A 24,477-nucleotide genomic window follows, 5' to 3' on the forward strand; every position below is an offset into this window, starting at 1 on the left:
ATATTTAATATGGGAACCCAGAATTTTAGGTGGTGACTAAGACCTAACCACCTCTCCTGACCAATCGTAAGTTGGGACCTTGTCACTTGCAACATTTGTGGGTGGTCTGGGGACCAAAAAAGAGTATAACTAGCCTAGTTTAGTTAGGGAAAATTGTCCGACTTGTCCGAATAGCTGACCTGTCACCGACCCCACAACTCTATAGGTGATTGATACAGAGAGCTGCGGAGCACTCTGTCCGAATTTCCACAAACTCCAAGGGGTGGAAATAGTCTTAAGTGCTGGCGAAGCACTTTGCTGGGAGATTCGAGAACCCAATCGGGGTTACTGGCGGATTCCGTGCAGAGAAGGGGGTAGCGCAGGTGTTGCATCCGAAGCTGCAGGTGTTGGTCGTGCCCTTTGGTGAGCCCAGTCCTGACCCAAAGTCCTGAGGGGTATCCTGTCCTGATTTTCCGTGAGCTGTACCTGCTCACCTACTGATGTCCTAAATCCTTGAGGGTCTTTGTCCTCGTCTCTTCCTGAAGCTGACCCGTGGCCAGGGTTAGTCCTCATTCCTGTCCTAGGTAAATATAACTGTGGGTGTCCGTATGATATCCTTTCCTTCCTGCTCTTTAATAAAGCCTCTATGCCCATGATATTCTCTCTGACCTCTCTAAAGTTGCCTATGCTAACTGATTATTAGTATGTTCCATTTTTCCCTTCCTATAGGACATATTGAAACTGTTTTTGTTTGAATAGTGTAATGAATGTCATTCTTGTTTAGGATCTAAGTTAGACAGTTTAAGATTAGGGTTTGAATCACTTGTAGGCTTTGAAGAATTCACTGACTAATGTAGTATAAACTTATCGTCTCTAGTATAAGCCTGAAATTTAATAGCATGTTCCCTGTTACCCATACCCAATAGAATTCCCATTCGCACTCAATGGTGCTCGCTTTTATTCATGGCTATATCATTCTTGTAATCCTGATTATTGATGTTTTGATTTGCATCTGCCTTGTACTCTTGTCACTTTGAATTTACTCCTTATATAAAACTCTTAAAACCCTTCAGGTGTCTGTGGTCTTTTGAAGACTTACAAAGTGGTATTTAATGAAAAGAATAAATGTTTAGAATCATCGTATCTCCTACCCTCTAATAGCTCCTGATCTATCAGGAAAAGTAGGTGCCTGTGGTAAGTCAGGTGCCATGGTAAGAGGGGTTCGTAGTACACCCTCAAAATACTGATAGTAGTGCGTAAACTTGCCCGACTCACAAAATATAGTATCTCAATCACGTCATGGGCCCAAGTGCGTGAAATCTGGTAAAGTCAGAGCCGGGTGACCTGCGCGCTCTATCACATGTTTGAAATATTTATTTACTAATGCAAGGTTCTCAAACGCAGTATCTTGTATAATAGTAGCAAACATATTATAAGCAACAAAGTTATCAGCATAGTTATCAGTCCATAAAAGGCAAATGGTGACAGCATACTAATATGCTGAAATGAATAGAAATTAACAATGTCTAATTCACACCCTCCCTATTTAGCATAGTATTTTAGATCTATGAAGGTCTCATTTGGGTTTTAGCAGGGCGGGCCCATACCTTAAAATCTCAGTGGCAGGAGGATCACATCACCTTCCACCAGCTCTCTGCATGCGAAGCGCATCAAGTGTGTTTTTGTGCATTCAGCACAATAATATAAAACTCGCCTAGAGCCAGATATTGGCAGCAGCATGTGTGTTATGTCTATAGGGGTGCGAAGATCAGACCTTACAACAACACTGGGTTAAGTTATACGTGTAGCCTTCAGCACTCACTGTGCAGACAGAGTGCAGAACAAAACTGATATCAGAGCAATAACATATTATTTCTCTAGTAAATCACGAAGCTCTTCTGGGTTGAAAGCTAAAACAACAATTATGTGTTGTGTGCAAAAGTGAAGCAAGAATGAAAACGGCGTGCAAACATTTAATAAACTCATGCTAACTTAACACAGTATGTAGAAAAGAAGTAGCTATATGACAGGCCCCTCACTTCTAATGAGGGAATTCGGTACATTTACAACAGAAAGGTTGTTGGCATTTTAAAGTAAGAGTTTTGCTTCTTGTATTGTAAAACTAGCCCAACATGTCAAACGATATTGCAGTAAGTGAAACCAGTGGCCAGTCTGCTGCTGCTTCCATCAGGATACAGTACCATGGCGAGTAGCTGTGCTACTGTTTTTTTCATAAATTGTATCAGTGCAAGAGATAATTTGCATCATCCATGGACCGAATGAGTGACTCAAAAGGTCATTTTTGCTTTGGTTGAATGGCTTACATTTTGTTGTGGGATACATTAGGTGGTTCTACATTTGACTGGTCTGAATGCACTTTAGGTATTCTGAAAATGATGAGACACAAATAAAATGTTTCCTGGAGTAATCTGTAATCTTGCAACATTTATGGATTTAAAAAAGTGGTAAATCTGTACCCAAACAAAGAAGTAAACTTGCAGGCTTGTGAAGTAGCGCCATTTTGATCCCACCCTAAGATATTATAGGAGTACATCATAATCATGAATAGTCAGCACTCAAAAATGTTTTGTATGACTAATGTTACTAAAAGAAGATTGAGTACTGTATATTTAAAGTGCTCCATGTGCGACAGATACGATTTATACAGTGTGTTTAAAAAATGTGACTAACAGAGAAGTTTGATGTACTTATTTATTAACACTATGGAGGAAAATCTACGTACATAATGTGATTTATTGTGAGAGTAACAAGATTGAAATATGTGCAAACTAATGTTTAGAGATTTGTGTGAAACACAACATTATATTCACTTGAGTGTATTTTAATTAATATTTTGTTGTGGTCTTTTGCATTACTCGTGAATTATGAAATTGTGCAGGTATTTGAAACCCAGTGCACTTTTAAGTTGACTTTAATTTTGTGGCCTCAAGTATGATTTCAGTACAAGAACAAAATTCAGTTTAACATGTAATTTGTGTCTAACCTTCAATGTGGAATGTTTTCATTGCATTTTGTTTTCAAGGCAGGTGTGGACAATGCCTCATTATTAGCATAGAAGCGTTTCTGTTTTCATTAGATAGCAAGGTAGTAGAAGACAAAGCTGGAAAGGAAACAGGCGGTAACATGCTGGGAGATGAGTTCTCCTGAGAAGGAGAAGAATGACCAAGGACGAATGAAGTTGCAGTTTATCGATGTGGGAAAGGCGGTACTAGTATCCACTTTGTGAAAGATACATGGAAAAGTACTAGAGAAGGTCACATAGGATTGCCTACCTTGAATGCTGATATTATATGCTGTAACTTAGAAAGGGTCAGGAGAGACATTTTAGGATTTCAGATGTGGACTGGGTTATTGTGGGACTAAATTGCTTAAACTGTATCAAACTTTTAAATTGGGATTGTGTTCTCCCTTTTACCTCTCACACAGTTAATACAGACCATCTGGTTGAGGGTAAATGTTTAAATGTTTAACTGGGCCCAAGCTCTCTCACTTACTTTTAAGAATCGCTGCCACTCTGTTTTATTGTCATCATTGTTGTTTTTGTGGGTATACACTTGTAAATTTGTTGACTGAAACTGATACAATTACTTGGCAATCTACCAATGCCAACAAAAATGGAGCAGCTGCCTGTTTCTGGCGTATCATATCTGGGCTACAGTAGAATGGGTTGTCACAGGAGGTAAATTGGATAATGGTGACATCTCGAAAGCTGCTACTGACAAAGACTTTTTCAGAGGTTGCAAATTTGCAAAATCCCGCCTGACAGGCTCATTGCTAAGACTCCAGAAATTCCACAGAACAGAGGATCAGCAACTTCCTCCCACCTGATCCTTTAAGGAGCTGTGCTGAAAGAGCCTGTGAGTAAAAATCAACTGATCACAATCTAAGGGAATTCGCTCTGTGATATCACAGTGAAATAAAGAGTAGGACAACAGCAAAAGCGGCCTGAAGGTACAACTGCCTCACTTTCAAGCCAGCTCCGAAGGTATCAGTGAAAATCGAATATATTATTAAATAAAAGAAAAAATAAATAAACATAACTGCCTTTCTGTAGTGACAAAATCCATGCTGATACTTTGTGACAATATATTTTAATTACAAAACTGGATACAAATGAAACACAGGATCAACTATTATATAAGTTTAAAAACAATGGGAAAAGTTTTTAACTCTTTTTGAGAGTTTCAGCTACAGACATCTTTATTTCTCTGTTGACCAAAACTGTTGTTTCCAATGTACATAGAGTGGACTTTGGGTCAACCCTTTTCTCATGACTGGATGGCCTTGTTCTCCATCTCAGTTGCCTCCTCAGTTTCTTCTGTATTCATGTGTATGTTCTAAGTATTTGAATTTTACCCCTGAAGAAGGGTTTTCAAAAAACCCGAAATGCATTGGGCTTTGTTGTTATATCAAATGTTAATATTTTTTAAACCAAACAATTCATAAATATTGTTTCTCGTGAAATCACAGTGCTTTTGTAACTGGATGTTACTTGTATCTATATATTTTGTTTAACTTGTATTTGGCACAGGAAGTGTCTCAATAAAATGGTTTTTTGATTCATGCATATTGACATTGGGTGATTTGTTTTTTGCTTAACAGAAAGAGCAGCTAGTTCAATACTATTTGTTCTATTTTTGATAAAATATTGAAACCTCAGGGACCAGGCAGAGTGTCTCACAGTCCTGGGTGAACCCAGGCCTCGACAGTGTGAATAATAGGACAGGGGTTTGGGCCGTACCTCTCAGTGAGACAGCACGCCAACTTGTTGAGAACTTTTTTTTTTAAGTTTTCAAAATACTGCTGTTTACATTGATTAAAAAGATGCGCAGGTCTATACAATTACAGAGTAGATTTCCGTTAAAACACTTTGAAGTAGTTATCTCAAAGTGTGTTTTTTATGAGCGCCACTTTAAAAGCATCCAAAGGCAGTTAGTTAAACATTTGAATAGTGTGGACTCTGCTGTTGGAAAGGACGGTCTGGTCATCGGATACAGCTTCGGGACATCCCACAGAAGGCCAGATGGGCAATGTGGACACGCAGTCAACACAAGGGTTCCCATGCCTCCATGAGGCAGGAGCGCGCCAGGAGTAAACAGGCTCGGTGGCTGGGAGAGTTCCATTACCTGGATCTCTTCTCCCCTCCTCCCTCCTTTCATCACCCCACAGAGTGCTTAGGATAGGCCACTGCAACCACCAGTCACATAATACACTCAGATCCAATTGGCTGCTAACTGGGTTGCTTGTAAATCATTAATTATAATGATGTCACTTTCAATGAATAACTTTTGCCGAAATGATTAGAAAAAAAATACTACAGGACAGGAATTTTATGTGTGTCCTGTTCTTGACAGGGAAAACGGCCAATCTTGAGAGTGGCCACGCCCCACGTGAGAGCTGCTGTTTAATTTTATGACTCACACCAATCATCGCAAAGGGCATATATAAAAGTGTACATACCCAATATGTAAAGTAACACCAGGGAAAGCTGCATATTGAGGTTGCAGATGTACTAAGTTTCACTCAGCAAAACCATAATGGAAGGGTGTTTACATGATGTCAAGCACAGATATTGTACTGGAAGGGTATCTTTCTAGTACAACATACTATGATCAGACATGGTTTAACACTTTTCTAACTTTGTATGTATTCCATATAGAGCAGCATACCTGCAAAGTGGGAATTTTATTTAGAATAGACATATTTTCTCAAAGTTTATGCATGCCTCAAGGAGGCGTTGATTTTTTACACAAAGACCAATGTACCATTTTTAGTAGCTAGAACTTTGCTTCAAAACACATTTGGAGCCCTATTCTAAAAAGACAAAGGTAGAGGCAAAGAGCTATAGCCTTCCATCTGAGCATACTTTTTAGTTTTTTTGTATTCACAAACATTTGCAGAAGTATGTCTGGAAAGCTGCGAAGCCAAACTTTTGAGAACGTCATTTGACTTTTTGTGAAGGATCCTTCTCCTCTTGTGTCGATGTCTCCACAGCAGAGACCTTTAAAGAGGGGGAATGGTGCCACCTGTGCAAATGTACTATTGTTTACCTCCTGGGAATACATTTTTCCCATTGGAGAACCTTAGGGGACAGACTCGTCGTGTATCTGGGATGAATCTGTGCTAAGAAGATTCTAGAGCCTGATGCAAAATTGCTCACTTGGTAATTTCTTGTCATGGTTCCTTTCCCTGAACCCTTTACAACCTTCTCCCTTTCACCCAGTTTCTCAGACTGGTCCCTACTGAAATCATCAAGAACCTTCTTTCCCTGTTTCTGAGAGCCCTCCACCAGGGCTTAAGTGGGATGAAAAAATTGGGGGTCTCTCAAATGGGCATGGCCAATGTAATTAAGGGCGTGGCTTAAAAACACGTAAGCTAAACATCTGTGCTTAGCATAGTGTGCCGCCCAACTTGTATTTTGCTGTTTCTGTCATTGCATCCTGATATACGATAAAAAAAGTAACATCATGCCTACAACAAGTCAGGACTATTGGCTTTGTAAATTGTTGTTAGTTGCATAAGTTAAATAAGCAGCAACTATGGCTTGTATATAATACTGAAAAAGATTCCACTTAAAGCCCGGGTGACACCACAACAATGTTGCTGCTCTTGAGTTTAAAAAAGAGAAAGGAAATCCTGATAGAAAATGACTCTCTTTAAAGGATTTCCCTTCACCTACAACGCTCACCTGGCATGACGTCATGCCGTAACTTCTCCACTGGTGAGAAGTGAGCAGTGTGAGGACGCACACATCGATGTGCCTGCTGTCACTGCAGTCTGGGAAAAAATAGACAGCCTGAGCCAGGACACAAAACAGAGCCCGATAGAGACCCGTTTCGAGGCTCCCTTTAAAAACCTGCCGGTGCTCACCTTTCGGTGAGACCCGGCCCACTTAAAGCCCTGCCCTCCACACTGTCTCTATACAGATTCTTCATCTGATGTAAATGTAAATGTACAGGAATTTATATAGCGCAAATCACCACTGGTTTCTAAGCGCTTGCTTAGGGAACCCGTCCTGGTATTCCCCTGTGAGATAACCCCGGCAGGGTATCCGCAAGGTGAAAGCCAGGCATCCCGCCGCGAGGGGCCGTTGTGGAGATTAAGCAAGCTATTGCCCAGAGTCACAGAGTGTGAACCCATGAATCGAGTAGGCACCGGAACGAGAATTGTCGAGTCCATGGACATTTTAGGACTCAAGACCCCGCCGAGCCGTGAATTGAACCCTGGTCCCGGGCTGACCTCTGCTTCCAGGTCTGCCTCCTCTAACCAGTGAGCCACACTTCTCCACATCTACAAATATGGTGCTAAGGTCCCTCCCAATCCTGTGTTTTTCATTATTCACTGTGCAGACTGTGCTAATAAGCTGGCCTTATTGTGCTGCTCTTGTGAATTGGAAGTGATCATACATCTTCCTCATACTCGCCAAATGTGGGTGTGATGTGTTGTCCTACCTACTCTTGAAGAGAAGTTACACTGGAACTCTGCTGGAGGAAATCTGTTACTATTTCCAGGGTTTAAAAGGGTCAGATCGAAGTTTGGAAATGCCTACTAATGTACATGTTTTTTGAGTGTTCCCAACCTTCCAAGACGTACCATGCATTAGAACACCATCCTCCTCGTCCTTCAGTTGGGGTTTCAAGTGCAAATTTCTGTTCACTTTTGGTGGATAGGCTTGCACAATATCCTTGGTGCAACAACATCAAGTGTTGCATGGCTAAACACTTATAAGCTCCCAAAGGCGATACCTATTGCCTATGCCTATGCTTGTTTAAATAGTCTGCACCTCCATTCCTATACTGCTTCCTCGCCCCTCCACGTTTGGGACCTCCTTCCCCTCTCAAACTTCATATTTTTATGTTTGTCATCTGCTACACTATAGGCAAACGCCATCTTAGAATAGATGTTTAAGCACCTTAAGGTGGCGCATGTGTGGAGGACAGTGAAGTAGTGTGGCTCACTGGTTAGAGGCGGCAGACCCGAGAGCAGAGGACGGCCCGGGACCAGGGTTCGATTCCCGGCGCGGCAGGTTTCTGGACCAGGGTCAGCGGACTCGATAATTCTCTCGCCTCGGTGCCCACTCTGATCAGCGATCACACTCGGCAACTCTGGGCCTTAGCTTGCCTCATCTTCACTAACGGCCCCACCAGACCGCCGGGGATGCCTGGTCTCACCCTGGAGATACCCATTAAGGGACCATTTCTCAGGGAAGCCAGGAAGGGTTTCGCAGCGGTCGAAGCGCCTTGGGACCCTCCGGGTAAGTAGTGCGCTATATAAATGCCTATACATTACATACAGTAAAGAGTTTGTTTTATATTATTAAACCTATTCTAAGTTTGCCACCAGAGATATACATTAATCCACCACGTTATTTGAACTCATTAAAGCATTACATTGCAAATGTATGCACAGATGTCCTCAATGGATGCACTGGACTAAATGCAGTAATTTAAAAAGAATGTTTTATTATAAAAATGTTTCCAGGAGAAAATTTTCCATCTTTGAAAAGCCTTCCTTAAAATATACAAAAGGATGCCATGGATCATCATGGTGGCTATCACTGAATGCATTTGAAATATTTTAATAAACCCAAACCCAAGATGGCTGCTGCAGATGTGTGCACCTTTGTGGCGGCTATCTAACCCAAAAAAACATTGACAAAGCCACCATGTTTCACTGTCAAGATCGATAAGCTTTTTATAATCACTGTTTTTTGTAATGTTTGTTAACAATTTGATCAGTAAGGCTTTAACAGTACATACTCTTAGCTAGCACAACTTGTTGTTGAGTCAACAGGAACTGATAAATAAACTATTTTTCATCTGATATTTATGGCTTCTGATATTGCAATGCTATAGCTATATAAGCAGGGCTGATGCTACACTGAGCGGAATGGAGGCACCTGAACCAGTGAGAAACCAGAACAGGGACTGAGGGGTTCAGGACTGCAACAAATAGCTAAAAAATAATCTTGTTAGAGAAACAGGTATGCCCAAACAACAAAATGTCAGTTTCCCTCATGCTCTAAAAATCTGTTTACCATATTTGACTGTAAATTTATGGTGTTACATTCACCCAATTAAAAATTAAAGTCTACTCTTTACTATATACCTCTGCAGCACTGCAACACAGCTGCCACCTGAGGCGTTTCAATTAGGTGAGTGAACACCGCCATTAGTGAGAATGCTAGGTTCGAGACCCAGATATTCACTGCTCTTATGTGTAACATCTAGAGTCCTAGGATAGAGCGGGAGAAATGCAGTTGGTACAGGGAAAGAAGAGACAGTGCTGAAAAGCAGTTCCAAAGTGATGCTTTTGGGAGGGTTCGGGTTCTCCGTTTTCAATGCGACAAAGGAGAACATGGCCTGAGGCTGGGTTGTAAGGGATGTGCACAGGAAGGTATTAGAAGGTGGCCAAACACCAGGTTCATTTTTTTTGTATTTGAAGGGAATGGAGCGAATGAAGAAAATGGTAGCAGGATGGTAGAAAAGGGATGTTTTGTGCGGGGAAGAATTTTACAGGGATTTATGAGAAAGATGGCACAACACAAGGCATTTTTAAAAAGTTCATTGAGGAGAAGCAGATAATATTAAAGTTGGTCTGTGGATGTTAACAGGACACCAGGTCACATTTTTTTTATATTTGGAGAGGTACATCTAATACTAAATGTGGTGAGGGTGAATGGCAGGACAGCAGAACTTTCATTATGAGTGACCTGTCCAAAACCACCATTATTTACGAGCCACTGAATTACTGTTACCCAGAGTCCTAGAAATTCTTGGGATGTGGAAATAAGGGGGGATTTGATATGTAGGGCAATGACATGTAGGAATAAGTGTTACTCTACCACTTCCTGCAATCCTCCCCTTGCCTTTTACCGCTTTCCGGTTGCACATGGAGTTTGTGGCTGCTTTTAAACAAAATATCTGAGTGAAACATACAGGAAGTATAATTCTGATGGGCTAAATAACTTCAATTAATGGGCTCATCGGATTTTACAGGCCTTTTTTAATGAGGTCCCTGGTTGTATGGTTGTTCATGACTCCCTTAAGACTCCTCCACTTGTGGTTCCGTGGTTCACGAACTGGGTTCGATGGTTCTGAACCCGTTCAATAAAGATCGTCGGAAATGGACGATTTTGGTGTCAGCAGACCGCAAATGGCGAGTGTAGCGTGTCTGAGTGTTTTCGTATGAACCGATATAGGAGAACACTCTGTATTTAGGGATTTAGTTTGAACCTTCGGGTTCCTTTTTGTATGCGGCAGCCATTTTGTGTGGTTGCCCTAACATAGGCCCGATGACTGTGGCGGAACGAGTCCTTGAGACACGTACGCCTTAGCTGACTTCTGGGTGACCTGGCCGAACTGACTCCTTGCCCGAGGCTGACCTCGCTGAGCCAGTTCCTTGTTCAGCAGCTGGTCTGATAAAGATCAAAGAACAGGACGTGCCCGAGTTTATGGTACACTGCTCCCACCTTTCTATCTCCTTTCCAATCTGTTTCTGCCTTTCCTTTGCGACATAATCATTGATTTGGGTTGAAGGCTTTATGATGGGTTTGTCCGGCCTGATCGAACAGGAAACTTGGGAATGTGCATGGTCACTTCTGGTGGGCTGGACAACGGAAAATGGGATTGTCTGAATTTATCGTCATTCGCTACTTTCGAAATGTTGCACTGTCATTGGACAGTTTGTATGCACCAATTGTAAATTTGGAATGTTGCCTGATGCTTGATTTTTGGCATAAAAGACCTTGCTCCGCTTATTGAATTTGTGCAGTCTCTGACGAACCACCCGTGTGTGCTTCGTAGATCTCTGTTCCTGGTTGCAGCCAATAAACTTTGGTCTTTGACGTCATCAAGAAGTATCCCGTGTCTCTGTTTGCCAAGACAGGGGAACTCGAAAGTTTCAGGCGTTCTCCCTGACGCCGCTGGATTCTAAAACCCGGTCCTTCAGTTGGTGCCCAATGTGGGGCGACTTCAGGGGTACCGGTCCAAGCCAGAGGTTCGTGAGAAGCTTCGTGTGAAAATTCTGGAGGAAGGCCAGCCACTTTATCGACCCCTGTATGTCGTCGTGGTCCGAAAGTCTTTGCTGCGAGGTTTCCCGCTTTCCGACGGCTACGAAGGACTGCTGCCCTGACTGTCGCCCTGTTTTGGAGCCTTAGACGTTTGTAGAGTGAGACGATTGACGGGTCTTCTGGTGACGCCATCAACATTTCAGTTAAGTATAAGCGGAGCGTCTCCTAGTCCTTAGTTTGTTTGGTGTCCTTTAGTGGATCGCTTTGATTTGGTACCTGCAGGCCCCAAAGCCAAGGGATTCGTGTATTCACAAGATTATCGTCTCTAGATTTCCCTTGTTGTTTGAAGCTAGACTAGTGAGCAAGATGCCTGGTTTTAGCAGTTTTAGAAACTTGTTTAGTTGTGGTATGTCGAGGGACTCCCGGTTAGAGGATTTGTGTCCGGTTCCTCCAATCGGAACTCCTACATACGAGTTGTATGTGAAACATGGTGTGGGCCCTATTAGTTATAATGAAATCTGGGAAAAATATACGAAGAATGACGGTGTCCAACAGTGGCCCCATTACGGTAGTTTTGAAAATGAAATACTAGATAACCTCGAGGTGAAGTTGTTCAAGAAGAAAGCCCGGCCGGCGTTGTTTGACTCTTTCCGCATATGGCGCAAAGAAGCCAAACAGAAAGAAATTAAACTAGCGAAAAAGAATAAGCGAGAACGAGGTATGTCAATGGTACATGCTGCTGTTGCATATAGAGATAATGAAGAAGAACAAGAATGTGAACAGATGCTTAGAGTGAGGAAGTTAGCGGTAGATAGATGCTACCCAGTCTTACCGCCTAAAGAGCAGAAAGACGAGAAAGGTCTTACGAAAGATCCTTTAATGTCGCATCTGTTAAATTCACCTCCACCCTATGCGCAGAATGCTACGGCACCACCGCCACCAGTGGTGGCTGTGCAACTGCCGGTTGTTTTGCCTCCTGCGATTCCTCTACAGCCAGCTGTTCCGTTGGCTACTGTTCCTTTGGCGCAGCCTCCTCAGGGGCCGCCAACTTTGCCCTTTTCTATGACTGCTATTTCTATGCCTGTCCCTAATACTTCTTTAGTTCCAACTTTGGATTCTTCTACTACTGTTTCGTCTCCCCTTATTCTTCCAATTACTCCTTCTCCTAGACAGCGGATGACTGCTGCCTTTTCTGGTTTCCTGACTCCTTGGTTGGGACAATTGGGTATGTCTCCTGTGAGTGAGCGTAGACAGTCGCGTAGTCAACTGCCTGATACAGATGAATGAGTGGTTTTAGATCACATGGCGTGTAGATGGGTTACGTATGCGTCTCAGTATGATCTTGAGGGTATCATGGATGTTTTCCGACAATGGGAAGTACCTAAGCAACGATATGTTTTTGAGATCATCTGTGCGTTCCTCCATGACCAATGGATGGACGAGGTGGGTAAACCTCCTGAAGAGTTGTTTCGATTGCGTTCTGAGTTTGCGAAGGGAACGATTGTGAGTCTCCTCGACATCCAGAGAGCGGTGTCGTCGTTATTGTCATTTCGAAATAATGCTTCCTCCGAATGGCTGATTGAGCCCGATTCGTCAGTTGGGAGAAAAGCGCATCAGTATCCGATGCGAGAGGTTCCTCCGGTTTGGAGACCTGCTGATGCAACTGCTCAGCCACCTGTTGTTGCGCACTTTCAGAGAGTGTGGGTACATGTTCCTTGGAAGCGTGCTGAAGTTCTAGCGCTTAATCAGACTTTGCCTGATCCGCGGAAAAATCCAGCGGGATATTATAAAGAGCTTACGCAAACTGTGGGTTCGTGCGTCATGAATTTGGCGGACATAGATATGTTGTTTGGGAATGTTGTTCCACAGCCCATCTGGAATGTCATTCGACATACGGATCATGATAATGAATTGGGTGATTCGTGGGTTAATCTTGTTGCTGCAAACGATAGACAAGTTGGAGGTGCTAAGCCTGAAAATATTATTACAGAACTTCCTGGTAGGATTATTACTTTCATGAAGACTCTGATGCCCGAAGTACGTGTTAATTGGGACAAGTTGTCTGCATGTAAGCAGAAGAAAGATGAGACTGTGTCAGATTTTTTCACGCATTTCGAAGAAACTTTTGTTGATCATAGTGGGCAGGATATGGCTACTGAGGGTGGCCAGAGATTGTTTGTTGACAAATTTGTGCACAATCTTCTTCCCAAGTTATGCACTAAGTTGAAGGATTCTGAGAGTGCTTGGCCTGTTTCTACATCAGCGCAGATTTTAGCTACGGCTCAGTACAATGAGAATAGACGTAAGGATGAGTTAGAGAAAGTGGACAAGAAGACTAAGGAATTGAAGACTAAAGTTCTTCTACAACAAGCTTATCCGCCCCGTGTTAATAATCAGCGTGATTATCAGCAACCTCAACAGTATTCGAGAAACTCGCAAAGAGACGAGTCTTCTCAACAGCGTTTCCCGTATGGGCCTAATCAGTGTGCGTATTGTAAAGAAGAGGGTCATTACAAGAATAGTTGTCCAGTTTTGCTACAACGAGCGAATAGTGCTCCTGGTGTGAGAGGTAGAGGTGCTCAGCAAGCGCCTAGAGGTAGGGGTCGCGGACAGAATGTGCGTCCTTTGCCTCCGCAGAATTCGATGAATAGTTTTGATCAGCAGCAGAATTCGTCTGGAAGGACAGCACAGTACTATGTAGATGATTATTACGTTGAAGGTGACGAAGCCAATGGTAACAATTGTTAGGACTGCCATGGACAAAGAGAGGGAGTTGTTTCAGTTCCAGTAGATCAGAGCGGACCTTATGTTGAAGTGATTGCATCAGGTGTGTCAGAGACTTTTCTGCTAGACACTGGTGCTACGAAGAGTTTGATTATGCATTCTAAACTCCCTGGCGCACCTTTGTCTGGCTTTAATAATGTTTCTGTAGGTTTTTCTGGCACCCCCGTTACGAATCCGATCTCTGCTCCATTGCCCCTTTCTGTTGGCCCTCGTAGGTTTGAAGCACCCCTTCTTTTGACTACAAGTTGTAATGAGAATTTGCTGGGATTGGACTTGTTAAAGAGATTGTATGCGACTTTGTACTGTTCTCCAACAGGAGTACATCTTACTTTGGGTGAGAATGTGATTTCTCCGATGTACGTATCGAAAGATTGTCTTCCATCGGAATTGTCTTTGTTACCGGATTCACTGTGGGCTACGGGTCCAAATGATGTGGGCCGGTTAGATATTCCCCCATATGTTGTGACATTGAAGGTGAATGCTAAGTTACCGCGCATTCCGCAATATTGTATTTCAAGTGATGGTGAGCGTGCTCTTTTAGCGATCATTTATGATCTGATCGACAAGGGTGTTATTGAAGAAACGCGAGGTAATGTGTGCAATAGTCCTGTTTTGCCCGTTCTGAAGAGAACTGATCCTTCACAGCCTCCTGTATACAGATTTGTCATTGATCTTCGTGAAGTGAACAAAATTGTTGTTCCACAATTTCCTGTTGTGCCTGACATTACTGCATTATTGACTCTGATTCCAGCTTCTGCCACCTGGTTTTCGGTGATCGACTTGAAGAATGCTTTCTTTAGCATCCCGATTGCCATGGAGAGTAGGGATATCTTCGGATTCTCTTTAGGAGGACGAAGTTTCCGCTTTAAACGCGCTCCTCAAGGCTATTGCGAGAGTCCGTCGATTTACAGTCAAGCTTTAAAGACACAACTTGATATGTTGGTTTTACCTGAAGGTGCAGCCCTTATCCAGTATGTTGATGATTTGTTAGTTGCCGCCGATACTGAGGAGATTTGCAAGGATGCCACTTTGTCTTTATTGCGACATTTATCTGATTGTCATCATAAAGTTTCTCTTTCGAAGTTGCAATTCTGTAGACAAGAAGTTACCTATCTAGGTCACCTCTTATCGAAGGAGGGAAGGAAACTGACCCCAGAAAGAATTCAGGCTATTGCAAAAATGAGTGTTCCTACGACGCAGAGAGGAGTACGTGCGTTTTTGGGTATCACGTCTTATTGTAGACAGTGGATTCCCAATTTTTCTTTGTTAGCGAAGCCTTTGATAGCTCTTACTGTTAAGGATACTCCAAATCCTATTCCATGGACTGATGGATGTCAGAACAGTTTCTCTTAATTACATAATGCTTTGTGTTCGGCTCCTGTGTTGGGTACTCCTGACTACAGTAAGCCTTTCACATTGTATGTCCCCGAGAGAGAGGATGTGCATTGTCGGTTTTGACTCAGCAGTTTGGCGATAAGCAACGCCCATGTGCGTACTTTTCGTCGACTTTAGATCCAGTAGCTAGAGCGTTGCCGAGTTGCTTGAGAGCTAGAGTAGCAGCGGTTGTCTCAAATCGACAATCTGTTGGTTTGATTATGGATAACACGTTAGTGGTTATGGTTCCACATGCAGTGGATACCTTGTTGAATCGTACCAAGACACAGCACTTAACTAGTGCTCGGTTGTCAGGATATGAGCTTACGCTGTTAGCGAGTCATGTGCACATCAGAAGGTGTAATACCTTAAACCCAGCTACATTGTTGCCGATTTCGCTTGAGACAGATGATGATAGTGAAGAACAACATGATTGTTTTCTAAGAACCGAAGAAGAGACGAAAGGGAGAGTGGACCTCCGGGATACTCCTCTTCCTGACTGTGATGATGCTTTGTGGGTTGATGGTTCGTGTTTTAAGTTGCTGAATGGTGATACGACTGCAGCATATGCTGTGACGACTTTGCATACGGTTGTTGAAGCTGCGCGTATCCCACATAACTCAGCACAAGCAGCTGAATTAATCGCACTTACGAGAGCATGTGTGTTGGCGAAAGGAAAACGAGTGAATGTGTACACGGATAGTCAGTATGCGTTTGGTGTGGCTCATAGCTTTGGACGTTTGTGGCGTGAATGTGGATTTTTGACATCTCATGGGCCGAAGATACAACATGGACAACTGGTGAATGAACTTCTTGAATCTCTTACGTTACCATTGCAAGTAGCGATTGTGAAATGCAGTGCCCATAAAAAGGTTACGGATGATGTTGGTCGTGGTAATGCGTTTGCGGATGAAGTTGCGAAAGAAACTGCAAGAAATGTGATGAGTCGAATGTATGTTGCGGGTCCAGCGAGATGGGTTCCAGAGAAGAGTATGTGTGAAGATACTATTGAGAGCGTGAAATCTATTCAGGGTGAGGCCACAGAGAAAGAGTTGAATGAATGGAGAGAAAGCAAGGGTAGATTGGATTCGAATGGTTGTTGGACTGATTTGTCAGAGCATCAGAGATGGTTGTTGAGTAATGCGTATGTGCTTCCAGTTGTTACAATGGCTCATGGAATGGCACATATTAGTGTGAAAGGGATTTGCAAGTTGTTGGCTCCGGTTTGGCAGAACGTGGGAATCCACAAATGCGCGGAGAATTTGGTCAAGAACTGTATGGTGTGTTTGATGCATAATCCTGGTAAGGGAACTCCAACACCAGCTGGTCATTTTGCTCCTCATACATATCCGTTCGAGGCTTTGCAGCTAGATTTTATCCATATGGAGAGATGCAACAACTTGAAATATGTGTTAGTGGTTGTTTGCTCTTTTTCTAGATGGGTAGAAGCTTACCCCCTTAAGGACAATACTGCCTTGTCCACAGCAAAGGTTTTGATAAAAGAGTTTTTCCCGAGATTCAGAATGCCGAGAATTGTCTGGAGTGATAATGGGAGTGAATTTGTGGGTCAAGTTATGAAGAGTGTGTGTGAGGGTCTTGGAATTAGGCAGAAATTCCACGCTGCAAATCACCCTAATCAGCTGGTTTAGTCGAGTGCTATAATGGCACTCTTAAGTTAAAATTGGCCAAAATTCAAGAGAGCACTGGTTTACGATGGCCAGACGCCTTGCCATTAGCACTTCTGTCCACAAGAATGACTGTGCATTCGCAAATGGGTTTGAGTCCGTATAAGGTTGTGTTTGGTCGCCCGGCGAACATTAGGGGCGTACCAAGACCAACGAGGTTCAGAGACCTCGAGTATCCTGTGTTGCTTGATTACTTGCGTGAACTGACAACTAAAATGAGTGTTTTACGCCAATAGGTGCATGACAGCCTTCCACAAGCTGCAGAAGATCCAGGCCACTCTGTTGAACCTGGGTCTTGGGTATTTGTACGTAACTTCCAGCGGACCAAGAACGAGCAGCCCCGCTGGACAGGGCCCTACCAGGTGCTCCTATCAACAAGATCTGCAGTCCGAGTGCAAGGCAAACGCAACTGGATCCACGGGTCCCATACCAAGAGGGCACCTTTGCCCTTGCCATACGATAAGTGGGTCCAGGAGGGACTTGCAGACTCTGAAACGGAAGTTGTCCCACGGTTTATACCGTTTAGCAATGCTCGACTGATTGGAACAAACTCAGAAAAAGAGAGTGACAGGATTCTGCAAGCATAAGTACCTCCTGCAGATCGATTGGACACTACAGAGCCTCACCTTTTGTTCGCTGATCAAGAATTAACTGGAAAGAATCGCTATAATTTGAGATCGAGAGTTACAGACAAATAATAAAGACTAATAAAGTTTGATGATTTTTTTGTTTGCAGGTTAACTCTCCACCAAGGATCTACTCATTTTTGGGTTTTTTTGAACCGCCATCCGGTTCTCGCTGCTAGGGTCGCGGTTGCCACCAGTCTTGGGAGTGCAAGCCTGAGACACTAGGTCAAGGGTTCTGTTGGCTCAAGGCAGCCTTCCTGGGTTAGCAGAGGCACTCCTGAGCAGAATCAACCTACCACCGCGGGCAGCTCATTTAGTTTAGGATGGATTTCTTTGAGTTGGAGAGACCTGTACAGACACTGACTTTTAGAAAAAGAATATGTAAAATAATATCGAAGAAAAGTTTTTTGATACCATGTTTATTTTTACTATTGAGCTTTATGATATTTATAGCTGGTTATGTAACATTTTCTTTTAAAATGACGTTTAATCCCACTGTGCAACCTACACCTTCACCTACTATTTCTTCTCATTCTTTCCATCCTTTGCCTGAGCATGAGGTAGTTAGACGATTGGAATTTGCTAACAATTCCTTCATCCAACTTCCGCACCAACACCAGTTAGTGATGAATACGACAAACTGCTGGATTTGTGGTTTGATGCCTCATACAACAGATAAGGGTATTCCTTATTTAGTTTTGCCCTTTAGCTTAAATGGTTCAATTTGGGCTTACAGAACAATGTTTATCTACGCCCATAGTGTTTACCCCCAACGTTCGTTGAAAGACAACCCAAAGAACAGCTTGACCTCTGAGTAACATCATAGACTTTGCTATTGTTGTCTACTTTATGCCATTCAGAATCCCTTGGTGAAAAACATTATCAATGTTCACTACTACCTCTCTATAATTCTATACATTTTGCCTAACAGGTAGTACACTTATGCTTGGTTTAGATTTGTTAACCCTCTGGGATTAACTGTGTGCTAAAAAGGAATGGTGTCCCTCAAATTCTTCTTGGATGGAGGTGTGTGGAATACTCACTCCAGGCTGGGAGGCTGAAGCGTTGCTGAATGACACAGACGTCTTTCACCCAGGAGCTCTTGATGATGAAGGTACGGGCCTGAAGAAGGTACTTTCGAACTGAGTCTTCCCTCTCATGCCAGATCTCAAAGGCCCGATCATCTCCTTCCACCTGATCGTTCACATCAATGTTCGTCAGCTGAGGAGGAGAGAAAGATTTCATGCCTGAGTCAGAGGATGAACCACTGTCCACATAGAAGTGAGGTGTCTCACAATGTGCAACATATAGTCACTCAACTCCATTCTGTAGTTCATTTATTCATATGTTAATTCATAGCATAGTGAATGTAGCTAAACATCCTACAGTTTTATCTTAGAGCATCTCACAACAGACACACTTGTTTAGAAACCCACGTGTACGTTCATAATGCAATGTGATTTTTAATTATTTTTCAATTGTCACAGATTTTTGTGCTTACTTAGGGTAGAAGAAAAACATTTTTCATGCAGACAGTTGTCTAATTCCAACACATTTGAAGTCCCCTTGCACCATGTAGAGGTGGAGGACCACTTAGTTTCTCACAGTGGAGCCTCCACTGCCTCTGCCATCAGAAACAACCCACCAGAAGTCCATCTGCCACAGGACTGCCTGCTTTAGAGCAACAGAAGGCTTATCCCATTTAAGGTTGGCATTTCAATGTAGCTTTTTCCAGCCCGGGTCTGCAGTATAAGCCATGGCAGACCTTGATGAGAAAATCAGCTATGGCCGCCATGCACTCAGATAATATTTGCTATTTTGGGGGGTTGTTTCTGAGAAACTAAAACAATGTCCAACAGTCCACCATGACATGTTTGACTGCTCAACCTTGCAATTTCCCTGAAAGTGCTCTCACTTTGTCAGCAAGCCCGTCTAGAGCAAATCCCTCACCATCCAAATGTAATTTTAATATGGCAGGTGCTTCCCTGCTGAGCAGGGCACCTCTGGCCTTGAGGACTTGGCACTGGCAGTCTATCTTTTGTAGGTTCAACAATGACCTGAATTTCTCCTGTCTTACATAAACTCTAGGATTTTTATCTTCTTTACTGTATACACCTGCTCAACTGCATTCCAGTTGGGAGCAGTAAACTGATTGGCAAACAAAAGGGTAATATCAACAGTACAAAAAGCAAGACTCTGCATGTTGGTGATGCCTTGATCCCAAATCCCACAGGCATTAAATAAAACAAAGTATGAGACCATACTTCATATCCTAATAGTGTTAGTACAAAGGGACAGACAGATTTTCTAGTGGATTACAAGGAGTGATGTATGTAAAGAGCTGTTTCCAGACCTTCATCATGTTCTTGAAGATGTAGCTGTATGTGTCCGTCTTGGTGTCTCTCTTGGGTTTACAGATCAGAATGTAGTTCTTGAAGAGGAAGACATGTCGATTGTGACCTTTCCAAGCCATCCGGGCTCCAGGAGCCCCCTCCCACACGATGAAGTGACCCTAGAAAAAAGAATACAGACAGTGGACTTGCAGCATTCCACACACACAGGGGATGAACATTAGTCAATAGCCACCAGCCCAATACTGGCTCCCTATTTGTTTGTCAAAGACTTTGCCAAGTAATATGTCATCTGTAGTGTAGTTCCTAGTTTCCCACTAGGCCCTGCGCATTGGAATAACATAAACAGTAGTATCGACGTGGAACTGCGGATATTCCAGGCCTCCACTGACTATGCTAAACTTAATTGGGTGTGCTACCAACTAGCTCAGAGGTCACTGGAAACTTTCTTCTCTGCATGGGAAGTGATCAGCTTCCCTGGCACAGAAGAAAGTTTCCAGTGACCTCTGAGCTAGCTTAGCGATATAGCAGACATGGAACAATTGATTTCTGCAGAGCACAAACATCAAACAGAGCCCTAAACAGTGCTTAATTTGTGCTGGTGGTGGTAGACAAAACACTCATAATAAACTGAACTGACACATATTCTTGAGGACTGGGACTTATCTTTCATCATCAAGCTTTCGCCTAATGCACAAGAAAGAAAGGGGGAAACTGACAAAAGAATGAGGAAAAGAAAGCTAGGAAATAGTGACAAAAGAAATCAGGGAAGAAAAAGTACCTGAAAGAGTGAACTTGAGATAGTTTGAAGGGTGGCGAAAGAAAGCCATGAGTTGGAATAAAGGCAAAACTGCCTTGGTATATAGAAAGCTCAACATTTGAAAAACTTTGGGCCGTTGCACTTTTTTCTACATATTAATACCTGACCAAGATCTTTACTATAATCAGTGCGGGGAAAAGGTAAGTACAGTCCGATGTTCATTATGGCAGCAGTCAATTCTCAGTTGGATGCTGACTCCATTTTTATTGCCCCTCACATTAGTTCCTACTTTCAGCAAACGCTGGTAGGCATGGGATGAAAATGAAGGCCATGGACAACTAAAGAGTTGGTAGACTTGAAATGGCAGTGCTCTCACAGGAAAAGAGAGTTCATTTCCAGCTCAGAAAGGTGGATGTCTCAACAACCCCTCTGAAGGCAGAACACCAGCAGTGTGGACTTTCTAAAGTAATCAATTCTTTTTTTTCATCAAGCCTATTATTGCAGGCATGGTCACAAACTGGAAATGTAGCAGCAAACAAAAGCATCTGTAGGGTTCGAAGGTCTCAGAATCAGAGCCAAACCAGGGCTTAGAACTCATCACTGGATGTTAGTAACCAATAACCCCTGGTCATGAAGATCCTGCTAACAAGTGTGCAAGTCCTGAATCTGATGCTGCTAACACCTCAGAGTCAGAAACTCAGGAAGAAGATGTAGAATCTACAAGTAAACAAATTAGTTCTCCACTGCGGCTTCAAAAGTGCGTCATTACAGTTGATTGAGACATTAGTAAATCCAATGGATTTCATTTTCTCTTTGGAACTCAAGGGCACTTGCCTACGTATTCATACTTAAGATTTAAGCCAGCTTTTCCTGTGTTTGTCCGTGGAGCAACCAATTCAAGATATTTCCACTCAGCTTAACGGTCGCTCCATAGATGTTTATGAAGGAGCCTGCACCTCTGGAGGTGATTCAGCTTGCAACAGTCCTTATGATCCTTTACTTATTCTGAAAACTGGTTGGTTGTGCTTTCAACCTTGTTAGGACCAAAGCAATGCAAATGCTGACTTCAATGTAATATGCTCTGTATTCATGGTTTTCCAATCAAACGTGAGAGGTACAAGCTAGAGCCAGCACCAGGTCTGGACTCTGAAGCACATTTTCGGACATATCTGGTGAGTGTGTTTCTTATAATGTTACAGGCATCCAAATGTCAGCCTCGCTCGGACACGCTATACATGAAGTGTCAGGCCTCAATTTAAAAATTGGGGATCACTCAGGGCAAAACAGCATGGTGCCACTGGATCTTTTCCATCGCAATCCTCTAGTACTGTTGTTCCTGTCCTAGTTGTTCTTTGCCTCGCAAGATTGTGACATCTGTAGCAAAAGGATCAACATAATGCAGGGGACACCAGTGCCTTTAGAAGTGAGAGGAGCTTGTGTTTCTTCTTAGTGTGGTTTTCTTAATTCCTCTTATTCCACTGGTCTCTATGATTCACATCAGTCATTGGGGAGATGAGTAACCCTGTGAACCCAACTAGCCCAGGCTGTGTGGGCAGTCATTTATGCATGTCAGTCCTGCAAAAGGAGGAAAATGCCCAACATGGCAGGCAGATGAAGTATCACTCTATGTTCAAGAGGCCTGCTTTATGAATTCCTGACAATTTCCTTGTTTGCAAAAGTGCTCTCCAAAAACTACAGCGAGAAGGTGGGAAGGGTTCTTGTAGCTCCAGTTTGGCCTTGTTGACCTTGGTGTCTGCCACTGAAGCCGCTAACCCAAGAGCTACTTTATTTTCTTTTGAGGAAACTTTGCCATTTTTAAATATCACACCATAGAGCAATAGTTCTGCTGCAGAACAGATGGGAGTCTACAAGGAAGGGATAATTCAAGAAAATAATACTGCCTACACATCAATCAGGGAAACCGTTAACACCAAAATTGTATGTGCAATTTTGTACTCGCCCCTCATTCAGGTGTGTTTCAAATGGCTTGGTTCCCAGCAAATGTGACCCCTTCTTGACAATGCCTCTTTTGGCATGAGTTTCTCTAGGTCCAAGATGCATTTTTGCTGAGAAGTTAGGATTCAGCAGTTACAGCCTGCAACAGTTGTCAGGAACATTTTCATTGTGGATCTTTTGTCCCCTATCTCTTGAAGAGTTCTGAAAATGGATGGCTAGCAGTTTCATCCCCTGCCACCTCCTGAAACCTAACTCTTGTTCTAAAGGCTTTTTGAGAACACCATTTGGAACTCTGGGATTAGGTTTCATTGAGAATATTTAGTAACCCCATGTTTTAAGGCCTATTACCTGTGCACTCAGGATTGGTGATTTAAGCGCCTCCTTGTTGCACAATAAGCTTTTCTTAAATTTTTCTGAACATGGTGCATCGTTTTAAGTATATTCTTCTTTTCACGTTAAACAGAACACCTGTCCTTCAAATTCCCTCTCCTTTTTGTTTATTATGTTTTGTTTGAGGAGAGGTGAGGGGTTTCTTGCTAATATTTTTTTATGAGAAGGCCATGCACGTCATATTTTTGGCAAGACAGATCACATTCCTCTGTGGACTTGTGAAGGGCGGCCTGTCTTACTCCTGAACACAGACAGGCAGATTGGTCACACGAGGGAAGAGAGAGCAACAGATAGTAAGGGTTTTTTAAATTTACATGCTAAAACTTTAAGTTTATGCTTTGACTAATTAACTAGGTCTGAAAAGATGTTTTTGTGTTATGCATTTATTTCTCTTTATGGAGATGTTTGCAAATTATTAATTATTCATTAGCCTTGCAAACTCACTCTTGAATTACATTTTTCTGAACTCTTTAAAGAAATTTGACTGACTTTCGATGTCTTATTCCTTTCCTTTATGTTTTGTATGCAATCTATAAAATGTTCTGTATTTAATTCTATTTTTCCTGTTTTCAAAATTCTGTAACCTGATTGATATTTGACTAATGAATAAAGAGTCAGAGAACTCTGTCCAATCAAGTGAGTGCTCAGTCTCTGATTCCCGGCTGCGCTGCTCTACGACGCTCAACGCTCATCGCTTACGCTGACCTATGTGACCTATGTGACCACGTGACCGGCGTTCTCGGACCGGATCGGGTTGTAGAGTGAGAACGGCGGAGGAGAGTGGAAGGCTTCCAAAAAAAAGAACGCCAAACGCCGTGATTTTTGAGGAGGTACAGCGCAGGGCGCAAAGAACAAGTTGTACACAGAGCGGGGGGGCATGAAGCCCTGGACTCTGCTTCGGTAATAGCAGTCGACCAGCGTGCAGCAAGCAGCTCGCAGCCGGAGAAAGAGGTGAGTCTAATTACGGAGTGGGAGGATTAGGGAAATACCGCCAACTAAATTTTATGGGGGTATAAAAGGAGTTGACAGAGTTCCGATACTAAGATCTTACCAAGGTCTTATTAAGCTGGATAGGGCATTGAAGGTGATGGCCCTTGTGAGGACAAGAGCCCGGAAGGGCATTCTAAAAAAGAAGAAACTAAACCCAGATCTTAGTTTGTCGGATGGAGAAAGTATGGACTTGGAAGAAAGGAGCAAATAATTGGCCAAGGGGGGTATAAAAGGTATACATGGCAAGATACCGGCACGTAAAAAAGCCCCATTGAAGGAGCAAAAAATTCCCGGATACCATTCCGCAACAGGCCTGCCCATGGAGGAAAAAGGGCAGTCCCTCTGCTACTAAATCAATTAAAGACTTTGTGGGGAAATATTATAAAGGAAAGTGCTTGAAGGATGGGGAACCAAGTTCGGATATAAATCTTTCAACCTCAGCAAATACGATAGACTTAACTTCAGTCAATACAGTTTATTCAGGACAAGATTCACATGTCCTGTTCGACCTTAACCTCTCTGAAGCATCGCTGGATCCAAGACTTTCCTC

General features: G+C 42.9%; 1 protein-coding gene across 1 annotated transcript in view; it reads right to left on the reverse strand.

The window, feature by feature from the left end:
• Positions 1-24,477, reverse strand: part of OBSCN (obscurin, cytoskeletal calmodulin and titin-interacting RhoGEF) — a 1,012,031-nt gene that overhangs the window by 159,236 nt on the left and 828,318 nt on the right. The window contains exons 90-91 of the mRNA XM_086941076.1: positions 19,834-19,992; positions 18,524-18,701 (exon numbers count right to left, since the gene is read on the reverse strand). Coding sequence (XP_086797202.1) covers positions 18,524-18,701; positions 19,834-19,992 — 337 coding nt within the window. The remainder of the gene's footprint in view (positions 1-18,523; positions 18,702-19,833; positions 19,993-24,477) is intronic.

Source organism: Lissotriton vulgaris, chromosome 10 (assembly GCF_964263255.1).
Source record: "Lissotriton vulgaris chromosome 10, aLisVul1.2, whole genome shotgun sequence".
Lineage (NCBI taxonomy): Eukaryota > Metazoa > Chordata > Amphibia > Caudata > Salamandridae > Lissotriton > Lissotriton vulgaris.